Source organism: Mobula hypostoma, chromosome 4 (genome assembly GCF_963921235.1).
Source record: "Mobula hypostoma chromosome 4, sMobHyp1.1, whole genome shotgun sequence".
Lineage (NCBI taxonomy): Eukaryota > Metazoa > Chordata > Chondrichthyes > Myliobatiformes > Myliobatidae > Mobula > Mobula hypostoma.
The window spans coordinates 65,023,090-65,039,260 of NC_086100.1; the positions used below are offsets into that span (position 1 = coordinate 65,023,090).

General features: G+C 40.5%; 1 protein-coding gene across 2 annotated transcripts in view; it reads right to left on the bottom strand.

Moving 5' to 3' along the window:
* acsl3a (acyl-CoA synthetase long chain family member 3a) overlaps nt 1-15,302 on the bottom strand; it is a 71,983-nt gene extending 56,681 nt beyond the window's left edge. Inside the window, exons 1-2 of one of the 2 annotated variants that reach the window (XM_063045887.1) lie at nt 15,223-15,302; nt 7,263-7,681 (exon numbers count right to left, since the gene is read on the bottom strand). In XM_063045887.1, coding sequence (XP_062901957.1) covers nt 7,263-7,601 — 339 coding nt within the window. In that variant the 5' untranslated portion in view covers nt 7,602-7,681; nt 15,223-15,302. Of the gene's footprint in view, nt 1-7,262; nt 7,682-14,950; nt 15,166-15,222 lie in introns of those variants that run through there. The other variant, XM_063045886.1, reaches the window with a different exon arrangement.
* Between the last annotated feature and the right edge of the window lie 869 nt (nt 15,303-16,171).

Sequence of the window (16,171 nt, forward strand, 5' to 3'; positions counted from 1 at the left end):
GTTGTAGAGTGCAATACAATAATATTATAAATTACAATAAGAAATTACATAAATTAAATTAGTACAAAAAGAGAGCAAAAATAGTGTGGCAATGTTCATGGGTTGACTCTCCATTCAGAAATCTGATGGTGCAGGGGAAGAAGCTGTTCTTAAAAACTGAGTTAGAAGCAAAGCTATAAAGGAAAATGCAGGGATCTTGAGAAAGGAGGACCAGGTGGGGCAAGGTTCAAAATTTAAGATTAAGGACGAGGCAAAAGTAACTTTGTTATTCGTGTGCTCTTTATAGGTCATGGACAATCCATAGGAAGGAGCACTCTGAGAGCGTAGAGAAATAAAATAATCTGTAACTCACACAACTTTTCTAGCAAACTCAATCCTGATAGAATAAGACTAGATGGCAAGGTGGCACCAGTGAACCACTGAAACATTCTGCAGGTTACATACAATACCTCGAAATATACTTCTAGAATTGCTCTCACTGTAACCTGCAGCATTTAATTTCCCTTTGTTTAAGCAATGTACTTCCAAATTGACTTAATGGACTACAGATTTCACTATCTTCTGAAGGACTTGGCAAACTTAACTCTCAAGCAAGCAGCCACAGCACCTTTAAGTGGATGAAAACTTATTGCCATGGCCAGAAGTTGGGGCGGGGACAGGATTCCAAGCCAGATTGGAACAAAAGGAAGAAGACCCCCTCTACCCAGCATCTTGTTAGCAAACACGCAGTCATTAGAGAACAAAATTGAGGACCGGAGGATAAGTTTGATGTATCAAAGGGAAATGAAAAGGTGTTGTGTTCTGTTTTACCAAGACATGGCTTACTCCCAACATGCCAGAAATAGCGATCAGGCTCAAAGGCTTCTCGACACACAGGATAGACCGAACAAATGATTCAAAGAAAGCAAAAGGTGGAGGTGTGTGTTTCATGATAAAGTCTATGATACTCCAATGTGGAGGTTTGTCAAACTCATATTCCGCTGACCTTGAATACCCAATGATCAAATGCTGTCGGTTCCATTTACCAAGGACGGTCTCATCTGTGATCCTGACCACAGTTTACATACCACCAGCAGCTGACTATGATCAAGCACTTGAGATACTGCATGATGCAGTCACCAAACAACAGTCCATCCTAACACATTCCATATCCTAGTCAGGCATTCCAATCAGGCTTGTTTGAAGAAATCCCTGCCTAATTACCATCAGCACATAACCTATAGCACCAGAGGTCCCAACATACTAGACCACTGTGCCTACTGTTCCATGCACAGACTGCATGTTGGGAAATCTGATCACTTGACTGTCCTTCTCCTACCTGCATACAGGCAGAGACTAAAGAGCAAGGCTCCAGAGATTAGGACAATGAAGGGTTTGTCACGTGAGGCAGAGGAGCAGCTACATGATTGTCTGAGTTGGTGGACTGGGCCATCTGTGGATCTGAATGAATACACCAATTGTAGATGAGTATGCCCCCTCAAAATCAGTCTTCCCCAGAAGCCCCAGATGAACCAAGATATCTGCAATCAGCTGAAGGACAAATCAGAGGCATTCAAGTCTGGTGATCAAGAAAATTACAAGAGGTCCAGGTAAGATCTCTGAAAAGCCATCTGTGGGCAAAGTGTCAATTCCAGACTAAACATGAATCAATGAAGGATGCTCCAGAGTTGCAGCAGGGATTGAATGCTATCCGATGAGGTCAATGCCTTCTATGCTCACTTTGACCGTCACAAACGCCCACATCCTCCGATGACCCTATGATTTCAGTCTGAGGCCAACGTGCAAGCATCCTTTAGGAGGGTGAAACTATGGAAAGCATTCAGCCCAGATGGAGTACCTAGCCAAGTACTAAAGACCCAGCAGATCAACTGGCTGGAGTGTCCACTGAGATTTTTAACCTCTTGATTTGGCAAACTGAGGTACCCACTTGTTTCAAGCTGGCTTCAATTACACTGGTGCCCAAGAAGAACATGGTAACCTGCCTCAATGACCATCATCCAGTAGCACTTATATCTACAGTGATGAAGTGTTTTGAGAGATTGGTGATAAAACACAACTCCTTTCGAAGTGGTGACTTGGATCCACTCCAATCTGCCTGCTGATACAACAGGTCCACAGCAAATGCCATCTCATTGGCTCTTCACTCAACTCTGGAATATCTGGACAGCAAAGGTGCTCTTTACTGACTAATGCACAGAATTCAATATTATTATTCCCTCAAAACAAATAAATAAGCTTCAAGACCTTGGCCTCAATACCTCCGTGTGTAATTGGATTGGATCCCCAATCTCCGCAGGTTCCAGAGTTTGGATTGGCAACATCTCCTTCACAATCTCCTTCAGCACAGATGCACCAGAAGGGTGTGTGCTTACCCCCCTGCTCTACTCATTTTACATTTATGATTGTGTGGCTAAGCACAGCTCCAATGCCATATTCAAGTTTGCTGATCACACCCTTGTTGCAGGCCGAATCAAAGGTGATGAGAAATGAGCATAGAGGAGGAAGACTGAAAATCTGGCTGGGTGGTGCCATAACAACAACCGTTTACACAATGTCAGCAAAAGCAAGGAGCGGACTATTGACTGCAGCGGGAGGAAACCAGAGGTCCATGAGCCAGACCTCAGAGGATCAGAGGTGAAAAGGGTCAGCAACTTTAAAATCCTCAGCGGACCTATCCTGGGCCCAGCATACAAGTGTGATTACAAAGAAAGCACAACAGCATGTCTACTTGCTTAGGAGTTGCAAAAAATTCAGCATGACATCTAAAATTTGACGAACTTGTATAGATGTGTGGTGGAGAGTATATTGAGTGGCTACATCATAAATTAGTATGGAAACACCAATGCCCTTGAACAGAAAATCCTATGAAAAGTAGTGGATACAGCGCAGTCCATTACAGGTAAAGAACTCTCCACCATTGAGCACATCTATATGGAGTGTTGTCACAGGAAGCGGTGTCCATCACCAGGGACCCCCACCACCCTGGCATGCTCTTCTCACTGCTGCCATCAGGAAGGTGGTACTTGAGCCTCAGGATTTTCACCACCAGATTCAGAAACAGTTATTACTTCTCAACTATCAGGTTCCCAAAACCTATGGACACACTTTCAAGGACTGGTCATCTCATTCTCGATATTTATTGCTTATTTATTATTACTATTATTTCTTTCTTTTTGAATTTGCACAGTTCATTTTCTTTTGCATACTGGTTGTACGCCCAGTTGGTGCAGACTTTCATTGATACTATTATAGTTGTTAGATTTATTGAGTCTGCCCACAAGAAAATGAATCTAGAGTTGTATATGGTGACATATATGTACTTTGACAACAAATTTACGTTGAACTTTAAACATGAACATCTACATTTTGCCAGTGAATTTTCATGTTCATTGGATACGGAGTTAACTATCTACCAAGCCAGTTCCTCTGATGCCATGCCCCTTTGATGAGGGGGCAAAAAGAACAGATGCAAAAAAAAAAAAAATTAAGTTCAAGAACTCACCAATGAAATGAAATGCACTTGGACTATCTTCAGATTTACATAAAAACCAAGCACTGCACTTAGTTCCTTCTGCAATGAGATAAATAGCTGTGTCTTTACTGTCAAAAATTTCCCAATTTCTTTCACCGAGGTTAATATACCAGGGCCTTTAATAGCACAAACATTTTAAACAACTTGCTTTTTGTGCTTCATTGTCTGCTGCTAAATTTCAATGGACGAAGCCTGAGACTGGAAGTTTTAAGAATCTTTAATTTTTGAGTGAAAGGACATACCAAGAAATGCAGTAGCAACGAATTCATAAAGTTATTGCTAACTCATACTAATGAAAATCATTAACAATTCATCTTTATACAATTTGAAAATGTTAAACTTTTGCAGAACATGTGAATGGTGGGAGGAAGACAGAGATATCCTAAGAAGTGTCCAAAAGTAAACAGTTCTGAACATGTAGATACTTGGCATGTATCAACTTCCCTGTCCATAATAAGTATGTACTAATCTGATGCCCCTCAAGAAAAGCTCCTGAATGTTATGCACACAAGCAGGCATAACCACAAAAAAGGTAGTATATGTAGTTCATTTTTCCCAGGGGTGTTGAAGAATAGACAAAGCAGGTTTCTAATAAGCAGAAACAACAGGAATTCTGCAGATGCTGGAAATTCAAGCAACATACATCAAAGTTGCTGGTGAACGCAGCAGGCCAAGCAGCATCTATAGGAAGAGGCGCAGTCGACGTTTCAGGCCGAGACCCTTCGTCAGGACTAACTGAAGAAAGAGTGAGTAAGGGATTTGAAAGCTGGAGGGGGAGGGGGAGATGCAAAATGATAGGAGAAGACAGGAGGGGGAGGGATAGAGCCGAGAGCTGGACAGGTGATAGGCAAAAGGGGATACTCCTGTCCCATGATCCTCTCGTATCCCCTTTTGCCTATCACCTGTCCAGCTCTCGGCTCTATCCCTCCCCCTCCTGTCTTCTCCTATCATTTTGCATCTCCCCCTCCCCCTCCAGCTTTCAAATCCCTTACTCACTCTTCCTTCAGTTAGTCCTGACGAAGGGTCTCGGCCTGAAACGTCGACTGCGCCTCTTCCTATAGATGCTGCTTGGCCTGCTGCGTTCACCAGCAACTTTGATGTATGTTACTTCTAATAAGCAGGACGGGTTTCTAATAAATAGGGAAACTCATCCTAAGCTATTACTTTATTGACTGGAAAGTTTAAGAACCCTCAATCTTTGAGTGAAAGGATATCTCCAGAAATGCAGAGGTAACAAATTCATAAAGTTACATCCGTCTGGGTAGCCTCCGGCCTGATGGCATGAACATTGACTTCTCTAACTTCCGCTAATGCCCCACCTCCCCCTCGTACCCCATCCGTTATTTATTTATATACACATTCTTTCTCTCCCTCTCCCCCCTTTTCCTCCCTCTGTCTCTCTGCCTATACCCCTTGCCCATCCTCTGGGTTTCCCCTCCCCCGCCCCTTTTCCTTCTCCCTAGGCCTCCTGTCCCATGATCCTCTCATATCCCTTTTGCCAATCAACTGTCCAGCTCTTGGCTCCATCCCTCCCCCTCCTGTTTTCTCCTACCATTTCAGATCTCCCCCTCCCCCTTTCAAATCTCTTACTAGGTCTTCCTTCAGTTAGTCCTGACAAAGGGTCTCGGCCCAAAACGCCGACTGTACCTCTTCCTAGAGGTGCTGCCTGGCCTGCTGCATTCACCAGCAACTTTGATGTGTGTTGCTTGAATTTCCAGCATCTGCAGAATTCCTCGTGTTTGGGAGACAAAAGATCAGCTCTGATGACAGTCCAAAGGCATATCTAAACACAAGATTCTGCAGACGCAAGAAATCTAGAACACAAACAAGATGCTGGAGGAAATAAACATCTATTGAAGGAAATAAACAGTTGCTTCAGAACAAGACATCAACTGTTTATTCCCCTCCATAGATGTTGCCTGACACTGAGTTCTAGAGCTTGAATAAAAGACTGCTAATATATCAATGCCCTTAAGTTTTGCTGAAAAGGTAATTACAGGTGTCCTCCGCTTTTCGAACATTCGCTTTACGAAACCTCTCACTGTTACAAAAGACCTACATTAGTACCCTGATTTTGCTTTCAGAAGGTGTTTTCACTGTTACAGAAAAAAAGCAGCGCGCGATAAAAGGCAGCGCGTGCCCCGAGCAGCCGCTCTCCCCGATTTCAGAACTGCATTCTCACCGGCATTGCTTAAACACATGCCTGTGAGCAGTCGTTAGCAAGATGAGTTCTATGGTATCAGAAAAACTTAAAAGAGCTCGTAAGGTGTTACACTTAGCGTAAAACTAAACATAATTAAGCGTTTGGATCGTGGTGAACAAAGTAAGGACAAAGTGAGTTTGGCTTGTGCAAGCTGACGAACGGGATGCCAAAACCTCTTCAACATCACATGACCAAGATCTGATAGATGAAGAGCTGATGCAATTGGAAGAAAAAAGGATAACAATTGAAACCAAATGCAGTAGCGAACTGAACGTGAAGCAACTGTGTGAGATTTTCACTGCAATGATAAAGTACGACTTTAATTTTGAAAGGGTACGTAGGTTTAGGGGATATTGGTAGGATGGTTTCAGTGCTTACAACGAACTGTATGATAGAAAAATGCGCGAGGCTCAGCAGTCAAGCAAGCCTTTAAGTCACCTTATTTTTTTCCCAGAGTTGTGGCAATTATTCAAAAATTTATCCGATGCTCCACAATACCAATTATATTGGGGCTCATCATCCAGGACTGATGATTTGCCAGAATCTGATTTAATTAAAGTTCAAAGTACATTTACTATCAACGCATATATACACCAAACAACCTTGAGATTCATTTCCTGACAGGCAGCCACAAAACAAAGAAACCTCAACAGAACCCACCAAAAAAAATCGTCAAACACTCAATGTACAGAGAGAATTTTTAAAAAATCTTGCAAACAAAAGCAAGTAAATAGCTTCAGAACTGGAGTTTTACAAAAGACATGAAGCCAGGCTTCACTCCAGCTGGGTCAGGCAACAGTCACAGTTCATTACGAGACCACAGACATGAAGCCAGGCACACTACAGCTGGCACAGCAGTCCAGCACAGAGCAGAGCAAATGTGGAGCAGCAAGCAGAACCAGCCTGCCACTCATCTCCAGTCCCAACACCTTGACCTTTTCAATCTGACCTGGCGCAAAAATTGTCCAAACATCGTGTCCTTCCTCAGTCTTGGGGATGTCACATCTCAGCTTTAATGTGGACTCCACTTGTCACGACTAGGCATGTCCTGCACCTTCGCCACCGCACGTCTCCACTTACCACAACATGGCTACATTTTACACCAGTGGACTTAAATGACTACATCAAAAATAATTGAAGATATGCTGAAGGAAAGTTCTATTATTTCTTTTCCATAACTTGAATGGGAAGGATAGGCAGAACAAAAATCAAACAACCTTAAATTCTGAGGGGAAAAAAGCAATTAATCTGTAGTGAGCAAAAATCAAATATGACAAGGGATCTGGATACTGATTTTCACTGCATCCAAGTAAATGTGAAAAGTTAGTTTGTTAGCCATCCATTTCGAACATTTCAAAACATTTCTTACCCAACTTCTTCCCATTGAGCTGGTTTTGATAGAATACCATAACTGATCAAAATGGATTGAGACATAAATGCGCAAATGACTTAAAGAGAAAAAATACTAAGATGACAATAACAAGATTGTAAAACATACATTCAAGTCTAAAAAATTGTAACAATTACCTTTTTGAAGACCTTTCCACTCGGCTGAATTTCATCTTCTTCACTAAGAATTTCACGTGTTCCTAAACAATTCCTATTTCTAAAACGTTCAGTAGCAAACTGAAAAATTTTATCCAGAGTGTCAGCACCAGCATACAGGTTTGCTATTAGATTATCCAGGCTTTCCACACATCTATATGGACCAGCAGGATGATTGGTAATTGATTTTGCTCTTATTCTGGACCTTCGTTGTGAACATCCAAAGAACCATAAAGGCAAAATAAATATGACATTGCATGCCATGATCATAAATTGCAAAAATAATGAGAAGATGGGATTAACACCCTTCTTCAACTTCATTTTGCTTGGAGGCCTTGATCTTGCAATCAGAAATCCAATGTGCTTCTAAGATAGAGGCTAGTAGTCCAATTTTCTCAAGCCTAAACATTAAAAAAAAGGTTAGATATAAAACATTAAACAATTGTTTTAAAATTTAATACAGATTTTACAGTCTCTTACATGATAATAACTTCAAATTTTAACATCTTTAATGTGGTATGCAATGTGGTAAACAAAACATTAAAAACAAGAATTGGTTAAGGAAACAGTTAAAAGCTAGTAAAGAGAAAGATTATGGATAGAATCCCAGAACAAAAGGAGCTGGGTGGCCAGAAACTCGTCTCAAATGGATAATTAAATGAATGAGGTCAAAGTTTGAAAAGAACCCAAAAATGTCAATGGCTGAAGGAAACACAAACACTCTATTAAATATACATCATAAGTGTAGATTAACCACTACGAATGACTGAGTGGGGTTCTGTACTGGTTAAGATATACTCAATTTATTTTGAAAAATTGACAAGGCCAGCCAGAAGAGCCTTACAATGTTTGAGTTGGGAGGTTAAAAAAGTCAGCTGCAATAGTTCTATCTGTTAATGAACAACAGCACAATTTGAACGTCAGATTCTACATTTCATAGATGCCCAAGTTACATGAAGGGTAGCAGGAGGATGCAGGCAGACTAAGAAACATGGTGATTTGATAGAATAGATTCAAAATTGGCACGAGCATAGAAGACAGAAGGTTGTGGTGGAGAAGTCACATTCTAAATGGTGTACTGCAGGAATCAATGTTGGGACTCCTGTTGGTATGCTTTCTCGCTATTTTATCCCGTGTTTTCTCTACAAGGTCTTGTAGGTATCAGTATAACTAAATACACTCAAAACAAAATAAATTATTAACACAAATAAATATGAAGCTAATCTACATGTGTTATGCAATTTCAATATTAGTCAACTGAATTAAAGAATTGAATCATTACAAAAACAGTAAATGTAGGTAGTGTTGAATTGGGTTGGGTCATGCACAAATCAATGAACATTAAAATGCAGGTTCAAACAATTTTAGGAAGGTAAAATGGCAAGGGAGTTGGCTACAATCATATAGGGCTTTTGCAAGCTCCCTTGTGTAGTTTTGATTGCATTATTCAGGGAAAACTAAACTTGTCTGAGAGACTGAAGCATTGCAACAGAAGTTTACTAGGACTGGAAGGCATAGGAGCAGAATTAGGCCATTTAGCCCATCAAATCTGCTTCACCATTCAATCATGGCTGACTCTTCTGCCTTCTTCCCATAATCTTTGATGTCCCTTACCAATCAAGAATCTATTAATCATTGCTTAAAATATACCCAACGACTTGGCCTCCATGGCTATAGTGGCAATGAATTCTACAGATTCAACATCCTCCTCATCATCTTTGTTCTATAGGGATTTCCTTCTACCTAGATTCCCCCACTATTGAAAACATTCTCTCCATGTCTATCTAGGCATCTCAATATTCGAAAGGTTTCAATGAGATTTCTTCCTCATTTTTCTAAACTCCAGCAAGTACAGGCCCAAAGCCATCAAATGCTCCTCATACTAACCCTTTCATTCCTAGACATCCTCCGACCCTGACCCATCCTTTCCAATGCCAGCACATTCTTTCTTACTACCTTATTTCTTATGATACAGTAGTAGGTATGTATTCAAATATAACACCTTCAGTCCTGTACTCCTCATCTTTTCAATTCTGTCTCCATGTTACTGGAAGTTAAATTCTTATTCCTTTCTAAACTTTGTCTTTTGCTATTCTAGAAACTTCTGTAACCTCTGCTGCACTCTCGTTCCCTTTTACTTTATCTTTACTTCTCCAACCTGATGAACTCATTCCACAACTATTAAGTTCAAAGCCCTATTCACAGCTCCAGTTACGCAATTTGCCAGTATCCTAGTCCACGCATGATTCAGATGGAACCTGCCCCATCGGAACAGATCTCTTCTTTCCCAATATTGGTGCTAATGTCCCAAAAAAAAATTCACATCCACTTCTCCCATACCAACCTTTAAGCCACACTTTTAGCTCTCCGATCTCGTTAACTAGGTGCCACTTTGCATGTGGATCACGCAAACAATCCAGAGATTACCTTTTTGGTTCTGTGTTTTAATTTAGTCCACAGCTGCTCAAATTTCCTCAGCAGAACTTTCCTTGTTCTTCCAATGTTGTTGGTCCCCAAATGTACCTTTTCTCTCCCCCCTCTAAATTCCTCTTGTAGGCTAGATGAGATGTCCCAGACCCAGGAACCAGGCAGACTACATAGCCTTCCTATAGTCCCAACTCAAAAGAGAATTGGAGCAAAGTTCATCATTACATAACAGCTAAGTGGATTAAATGTGCACATGCAAGGATAGAGTAAACGCCTGCATTGGCTTTGATTGCCTGAGGGGATCAGAAGGAAATTTTTCCAGATGCTTTTCCTCCTCAAGCATGTTATTTTTTGTTTCTTCCAGAAAGCAGCACCGCATATAGAGAATATACAATATATTCATTATTCATTAGCACAAATGTTAGACTTGTTTATCTCTCCCATCACTTGGCATGCTTTTAAGTATTTCCCGCAAAATCACACACATAATTGGCAAAACTAATGTGTTGAGAAAATATCTTGTTGATACAGCATTAAAAAATCTGCTAATCAATTATGCACAGCCTAAGGTAACACAAAAAAGCTAACTGAGAGAAGGAACAAATTAAACATAAAAGAAAGTAAGTTTATTCAGTCTAAACAAGTTATAGATTGTCAGGCAGACAATGCAAACTTCCAACTTCTCATAAACTCCATGCATTATTAGCTATGCCTTTTAATCAGGCTCTGTTCTGAATTGCATGACACAAACCAAATCATACTTAATTGCAGGTTGGGCTCAGGTCGGTTATAAATTTTGATAAAACATTGAATGGAGTCCGTTTCGGCTTTGCTAATATTGGCCTAGCTCATTGTTTTACCCTGGTCAGTATGATTTGTTTAGCAAAAATATAACTTTCAGAAAGTTTCAGAAAATTTCAGTTGAATGTGGTGTTGCATCTTCAAACAATTCAACAACACTTACAAGATTTTATCTGCAGTACTAGTCACCTCACGGTGCAAAAAGATTGTTTTTTGCAGACTCGGGTTGGGTTGGTGTTTATTTTATGCACCAGCCTACCTCTAGCTCAAAGATACTTTACACCTGGTGTTATTCTTACTCATCTCCTTAGGCGATGTAGGAAATCACTTTACACACAGAAACCGAGTCCTGCAGAAGTCTGTACCTGTTAAGATCCAGCAGAATAAAGTAGCAGGTGGTACACTAGGAATCAGTTTGTTTTTGCCAAAAAAAATTGTCGCAGTGATTAAGTCACTAAACCAGAGTACAGAGGCTTTAACAATTGATCCACAGAAGAGTACATACACCATTTGAGTAACAACCACCATGAAACTATCAGATGTCATAAAAACTCATCTGACTATTCCCACTATATGGAATTCCAGAATAACATGGTTGATTCCTAAGTGGAATTAGGAATAGACGCATCCTATTAAAGTGGTCACATCCCATTAATGCAGCCTTCTTTGAATAAAAGTAGAACTTGCATATGTCTTCACTAGTTAAAGTGGGCTTCCAAGACAGCCAATAATTATGCAAAAAAAATCAAACACTGTGAACTACAGTTAAGTCTTAATTTCACAGGTTGCCCTGGATGGTTAGAGAAAAAAAAACTAGAATGTCATTATTTATTTCCACTGAAGATGCAGCAGGTCAAAAACAAACCATGCTTGTGTTTTGAGAAGATGAAACTTACATGTTCAATGGCCAACCTTGCAGTGGGAAGAGAAAAGGTGCTCACGAGAATTTCATCTCCACACCCACCTCCTAATATAATAACTTGTTGACTCTCCACCTTTCAATGCAGTGAATGAAACCTTCAAGTGACAAATTAAATTAAAACGTTATTGCAAATAACTGCCTGATAACAATTCCCCAGCAATGCACCAATAGTGGATTCCTGTCCCTTCACATACTTAACTTTTTACCTCATTGCTTCGCACAACCTACGAACCAAACACAGTGTAAGAGTGAATCACTTCTTTATTACTTCTAACTTAGCATATATTTGATGCTGATAATGCAGCCCCAGCTACACTGGTAAAAACAAATACACATTGGATGACCACTTTTCCAAGCATCTCTACCCAGTTCGCAAGTGACCCAAAGCATCACCCCGTCACTTTAATACTCCATCCTAATCTGACGTCGAATCTTTAGACTCCAGTGTTCTAAAAGCCCAACAGAAGTTCAAAGTACAGAAGATATTTTTTTTCCTCTACAGATGTTGCACAACCTGGCAAGTATCGCCAGTATTTTCAATGACACCTGGGTTCAGAAAAAGACACTAGAAACCACAGAATATTGGAGAGGCTACAAAAGAAAAATGCAATGTAACACTTTAGATTATGAGGACACTCAGTCCTTGTTTATTATCATTTAGAAATGCATGCATTAAAAAATGATACAATGTTCCTGCAGAGTGATATCACAAGAAAACACAAGACAGACCAAGACTAAAACTGACAAAAACCACATAATTATAACATATAGTTAAAACAATGCAAAGCAATATCGTAATTTGATAAGAGCAGACCAGGGGCACGGTAAAAAAAAGTCTCAAATTCCCGATAGCCCCAACATCTCACACAGATGGTAGAAGGGAAAAAACTCTCCCTGCCGTGAGCTTCCAGCGCCGCAAACTTGCCGATGCAACATCCTGGAAGCACCCAACCACAGTCCGACTCTTGAGTCCATCCAAAAACTTTGAGCCTCTGACACCGAGCACCATCTCTGCCAAGCACTTCGACCCCGGCCCCAAGCAACAGGCAAAGCCAAGGATTCGGGGTCTTTCCCTCTGGAGATTTCAGATCACACTGTAGCAGCAGCAGCAAAACAGGCATTTCAGAAGTTTCACCAGATGTTCCTCCATGCTCTCACGTCTGCCTCCATCAAATCAGAATTGTGCACGGCATCCTACTTGACACACAACAGATATTCATCATCGGAGAGGCCGCACGCGCTGCGTCAGGCCACACGCGCTGCGTCGCACCGCCATCTTCTCCTCCCGCCACGAGCATTAAAATTAACACTCTCCATCACATTACTATCTTCCCTTGAAAAACAGCAATATTTGGGTCCATATCTAAAGTGCCATCCACAAATACAAAATACCATAATCCATTGCTGTTTCAAAATTAACGGTCAACCCTGCTTTCTTTGCTCTTACAAGTTACAATTATATTTGCCCCATAATGTTCAGACTAGTTCCCAAAAGTACATCTGTATCAGTCCCCTGCGCTTATTTTTTCTAACATGCTAAGCAACTTCCTTTTGTTAATTTTGCCACTTATCCATGCAAAGGCAAAGTTTACAGTTGGCACATCTTTGGGATGTACAGTCGCAGAAAATGCAAACATGCCATAAATCCAGATAGTCAAAGGAGGGCCTGTTAAGTCAACCCAGTACACAAGATCAAATTGGAGTTACTGCAGGTGTATGCAAAATTTACAGACACATCATTCTCCTTCAGCAAAGAACTATTGAAACATTCCAGCACTGCAAAGCAGTAAATTTAAGAATTTGATAACCCAACCTTATCCTCCAACTACAAGCCTTCCACCCTTGTTCTGAGCGGAATGCCCTTAATCAAGCTAAGCATATCCTACCAGTTCCCCACCAAGTAAAAATGCTGTATTTCAAACAAATTCATTTTAAAACCCACCACCATACCAAAAAATATCACGAATAGAGTTCCACCCACAAATTTATCGCATACAATCAGGCATCAACTACAATTCCATCCAGTCCGATACAGCAAGTACATTACCATCTTATGCCTTTCTTTGAAGCAGCACAAATTTACTCCAAAAGGCAAAAAACAAAGTAGTTATGTTTGTCTTATACTGAAAATAACCTCATGAAAGAAAGAAAAACGGGGGCCTGGTGGGAAGGGAGGGTTAGATTGATCTTATAATAGGTTAGCAGATCAGTACATTGCCGTCTAAAGTGCCTGTACTATGATCCTCTCACTTTTATCTTTGATAGCTATTTTTCAGCCCTGATCTTGGATTGAGAGAGAAGATATTCCTCAACACATTTACGTTCCTAACGCATTTGCTTTCAGCTTTTGGGAGATAGGGGGAAAGAACGTTAGGTACATTATGAATGGTTCAAAACAGTGCTCCAGCTCCATACACATCACAATGAGTGTTATGTAAATAGTCTGAACCTGACATGAGAAAGCTGGAGATGAAAGATCAAGTAGCCCAAATTCCAATTAAGAGGAATGGAATATCCTTTCTGGAACATACAAAGTTCTGAAATGCCTTGATAGGTTGTCTGTTCCAATCTCCTTCTTCACAGCTACACAGGAAGTTATAATGGGAAAAAAAATCAGTTTTAAAATATAAAAATGTTCTCTGGGATTCTATGTTTGTCACAGTGACCCTTGGTGGATAAATATAAAATCAGCCAATCATACAGTGACCCCTACTGGATGCCGTCACGGATTATCTGACAAGAGCAGGTCAACTATAGAAGTTCTGTAACCAGGTATCTACCTACATTATTTAGTATACGCTTCAAATAGTATAGATATAGGGATTCATGTTAAGTCAAAGCTCTTGAAAAAACAAATGTCTAAATAAGTAATTTACCATTAGGTTAATACACAGTTACAAACAATAATCCTATGATGGCAGGCATTTTATATTTAAACACAAGATGTCACAATCAAGCACACTAATGATGCCACGTAGTACACTGAAATTTGCAAGGACTTTTTTTTTACAAGTATTCCACAATTCTAGTGGTAATTTAGGGAATGAAACTAACAACTGGTATCAGTTAAAACAAAGCCACTTGATCACTGTAAAATCTCATTAGGTTTATAGATGAAATCTAGGAAAGGAAATTGTAAATTTTGCCTCCTGTGACAATCATTGGGAAAGACTATAATTTACCTTTTGACTTGTGTTGGGCTTTATTAGAACACTCAAAAACTCTTCAACTGCTCGGGCAAAGCCATCTCGAAGTATGTAAAGATGGGGCAACAAATGTTAAACTTAGTTAAATACAAAATTATATAGCAATACGAAAAGACTCTAATCATTGCCGATTGCCTACTAACACTGCCTTTATAATTTCGAAGCCTAGCATGGTTGAGTTGTTAATTTAATCGTGCAGATAAGAGTAACGATTGCCATTTTATTCTTCTCGTCCAGCTAAAACAGCTGGACGAGAGGAATAAAATGGCAAATAGTTCGAGGAGCTGGGCTTCAATCGATATCACGGTATTTACCTCTAGGTTAAGACCTGCAAACAAAACGCCATTCTCCTGGATACAGGTGTCCAGCGGATGACCTGCAGCCTGCTAAGTAACCAGGAGCAACCACTGACATGATGGTGGCCTACGTAACAAGTAATTGCTCAGTCTCCGCGGCAATGACAGGGAGCTTGTAAATTGAAAACTCTGAGCGGAACCACGACCTGCTCGCTCCCTGCGCCATCGGTGAGAGACGCATGCACCCACAGGGAGGGAGACAGACTGGCTACTGATCGGTCAGCACTCACCAGTTAACCTAGTTTCCGTAACCACTCCGCCGCCGCGCTCACACTTATCAAATCCCGCTGTTTCCCGTGGCAGCCGAAATCGCGCGCCTGCGCTGTTCAACGGTAACGTCAGACGATCGGCCGTTGGCGGAGGAAACTTTCCTGCCCTGATTGGACGAGAGGCTGGTGATGCGGCCAAAATCGAAGGTGGCGAGATGATTGGAGGAGGGGATAATGACGCGGCGAAGGTGAGGCTGTTGACGTCGATCAGCAGTCAGTGGCGGGTTGGATTTGGAGATGCACTCTTTGTCCGCCTACTTAGCCCAATGCTGCCCATCTGGTTCAATACGGGGAAAAAGAGGAAACTGCATTTTGTTTCTAAATCACGGCCGAAAAGAATAACTACATCAAAACTGATTGATTGGAAAGGCTGCTGCAAGTTGATTAAAATATGAACAGCTTAGCTTGCTGGTCTACAGAGTAATCCAAACACGTTAAAGTATGAGAGAGAATTGTCAATGATTACGGTTTTTTTTTTGTTTCTGGCTGCTTTACTGTCATTATTGGATTTCCCTTTCATTTGTTACCCTTTGGAATTCAGCAAAGGATGACAAATTGATCAAGGAAAAACAGAATCTGAAAACAAACTAGCGAAAGGTGTATATAAATTAAAGATTAGGTTTTACAACTGAAACAGAAAAAATGCAGGAAACACTCAACAAATTGAAAAACCATTGGGGTATAAAACCTTGTGTTTCACATTGAAGAGGGAAAAGGTTTACAAAAAGGAAGTCACATTTAAATAGTCCATTGGAACTTTTTAAACATACCTTATTAAAGTAGATGAGAGAAAAGTAGAGGATGTAATAAAGATTTTCTCTTTTAGTTCACCTTGGTCTCTGCTTTCCAGGTAGAGTCAAGTAAAACCTCTCTTACCCTAATCCACTTTTGCTTCCAGCATTGGATGAGA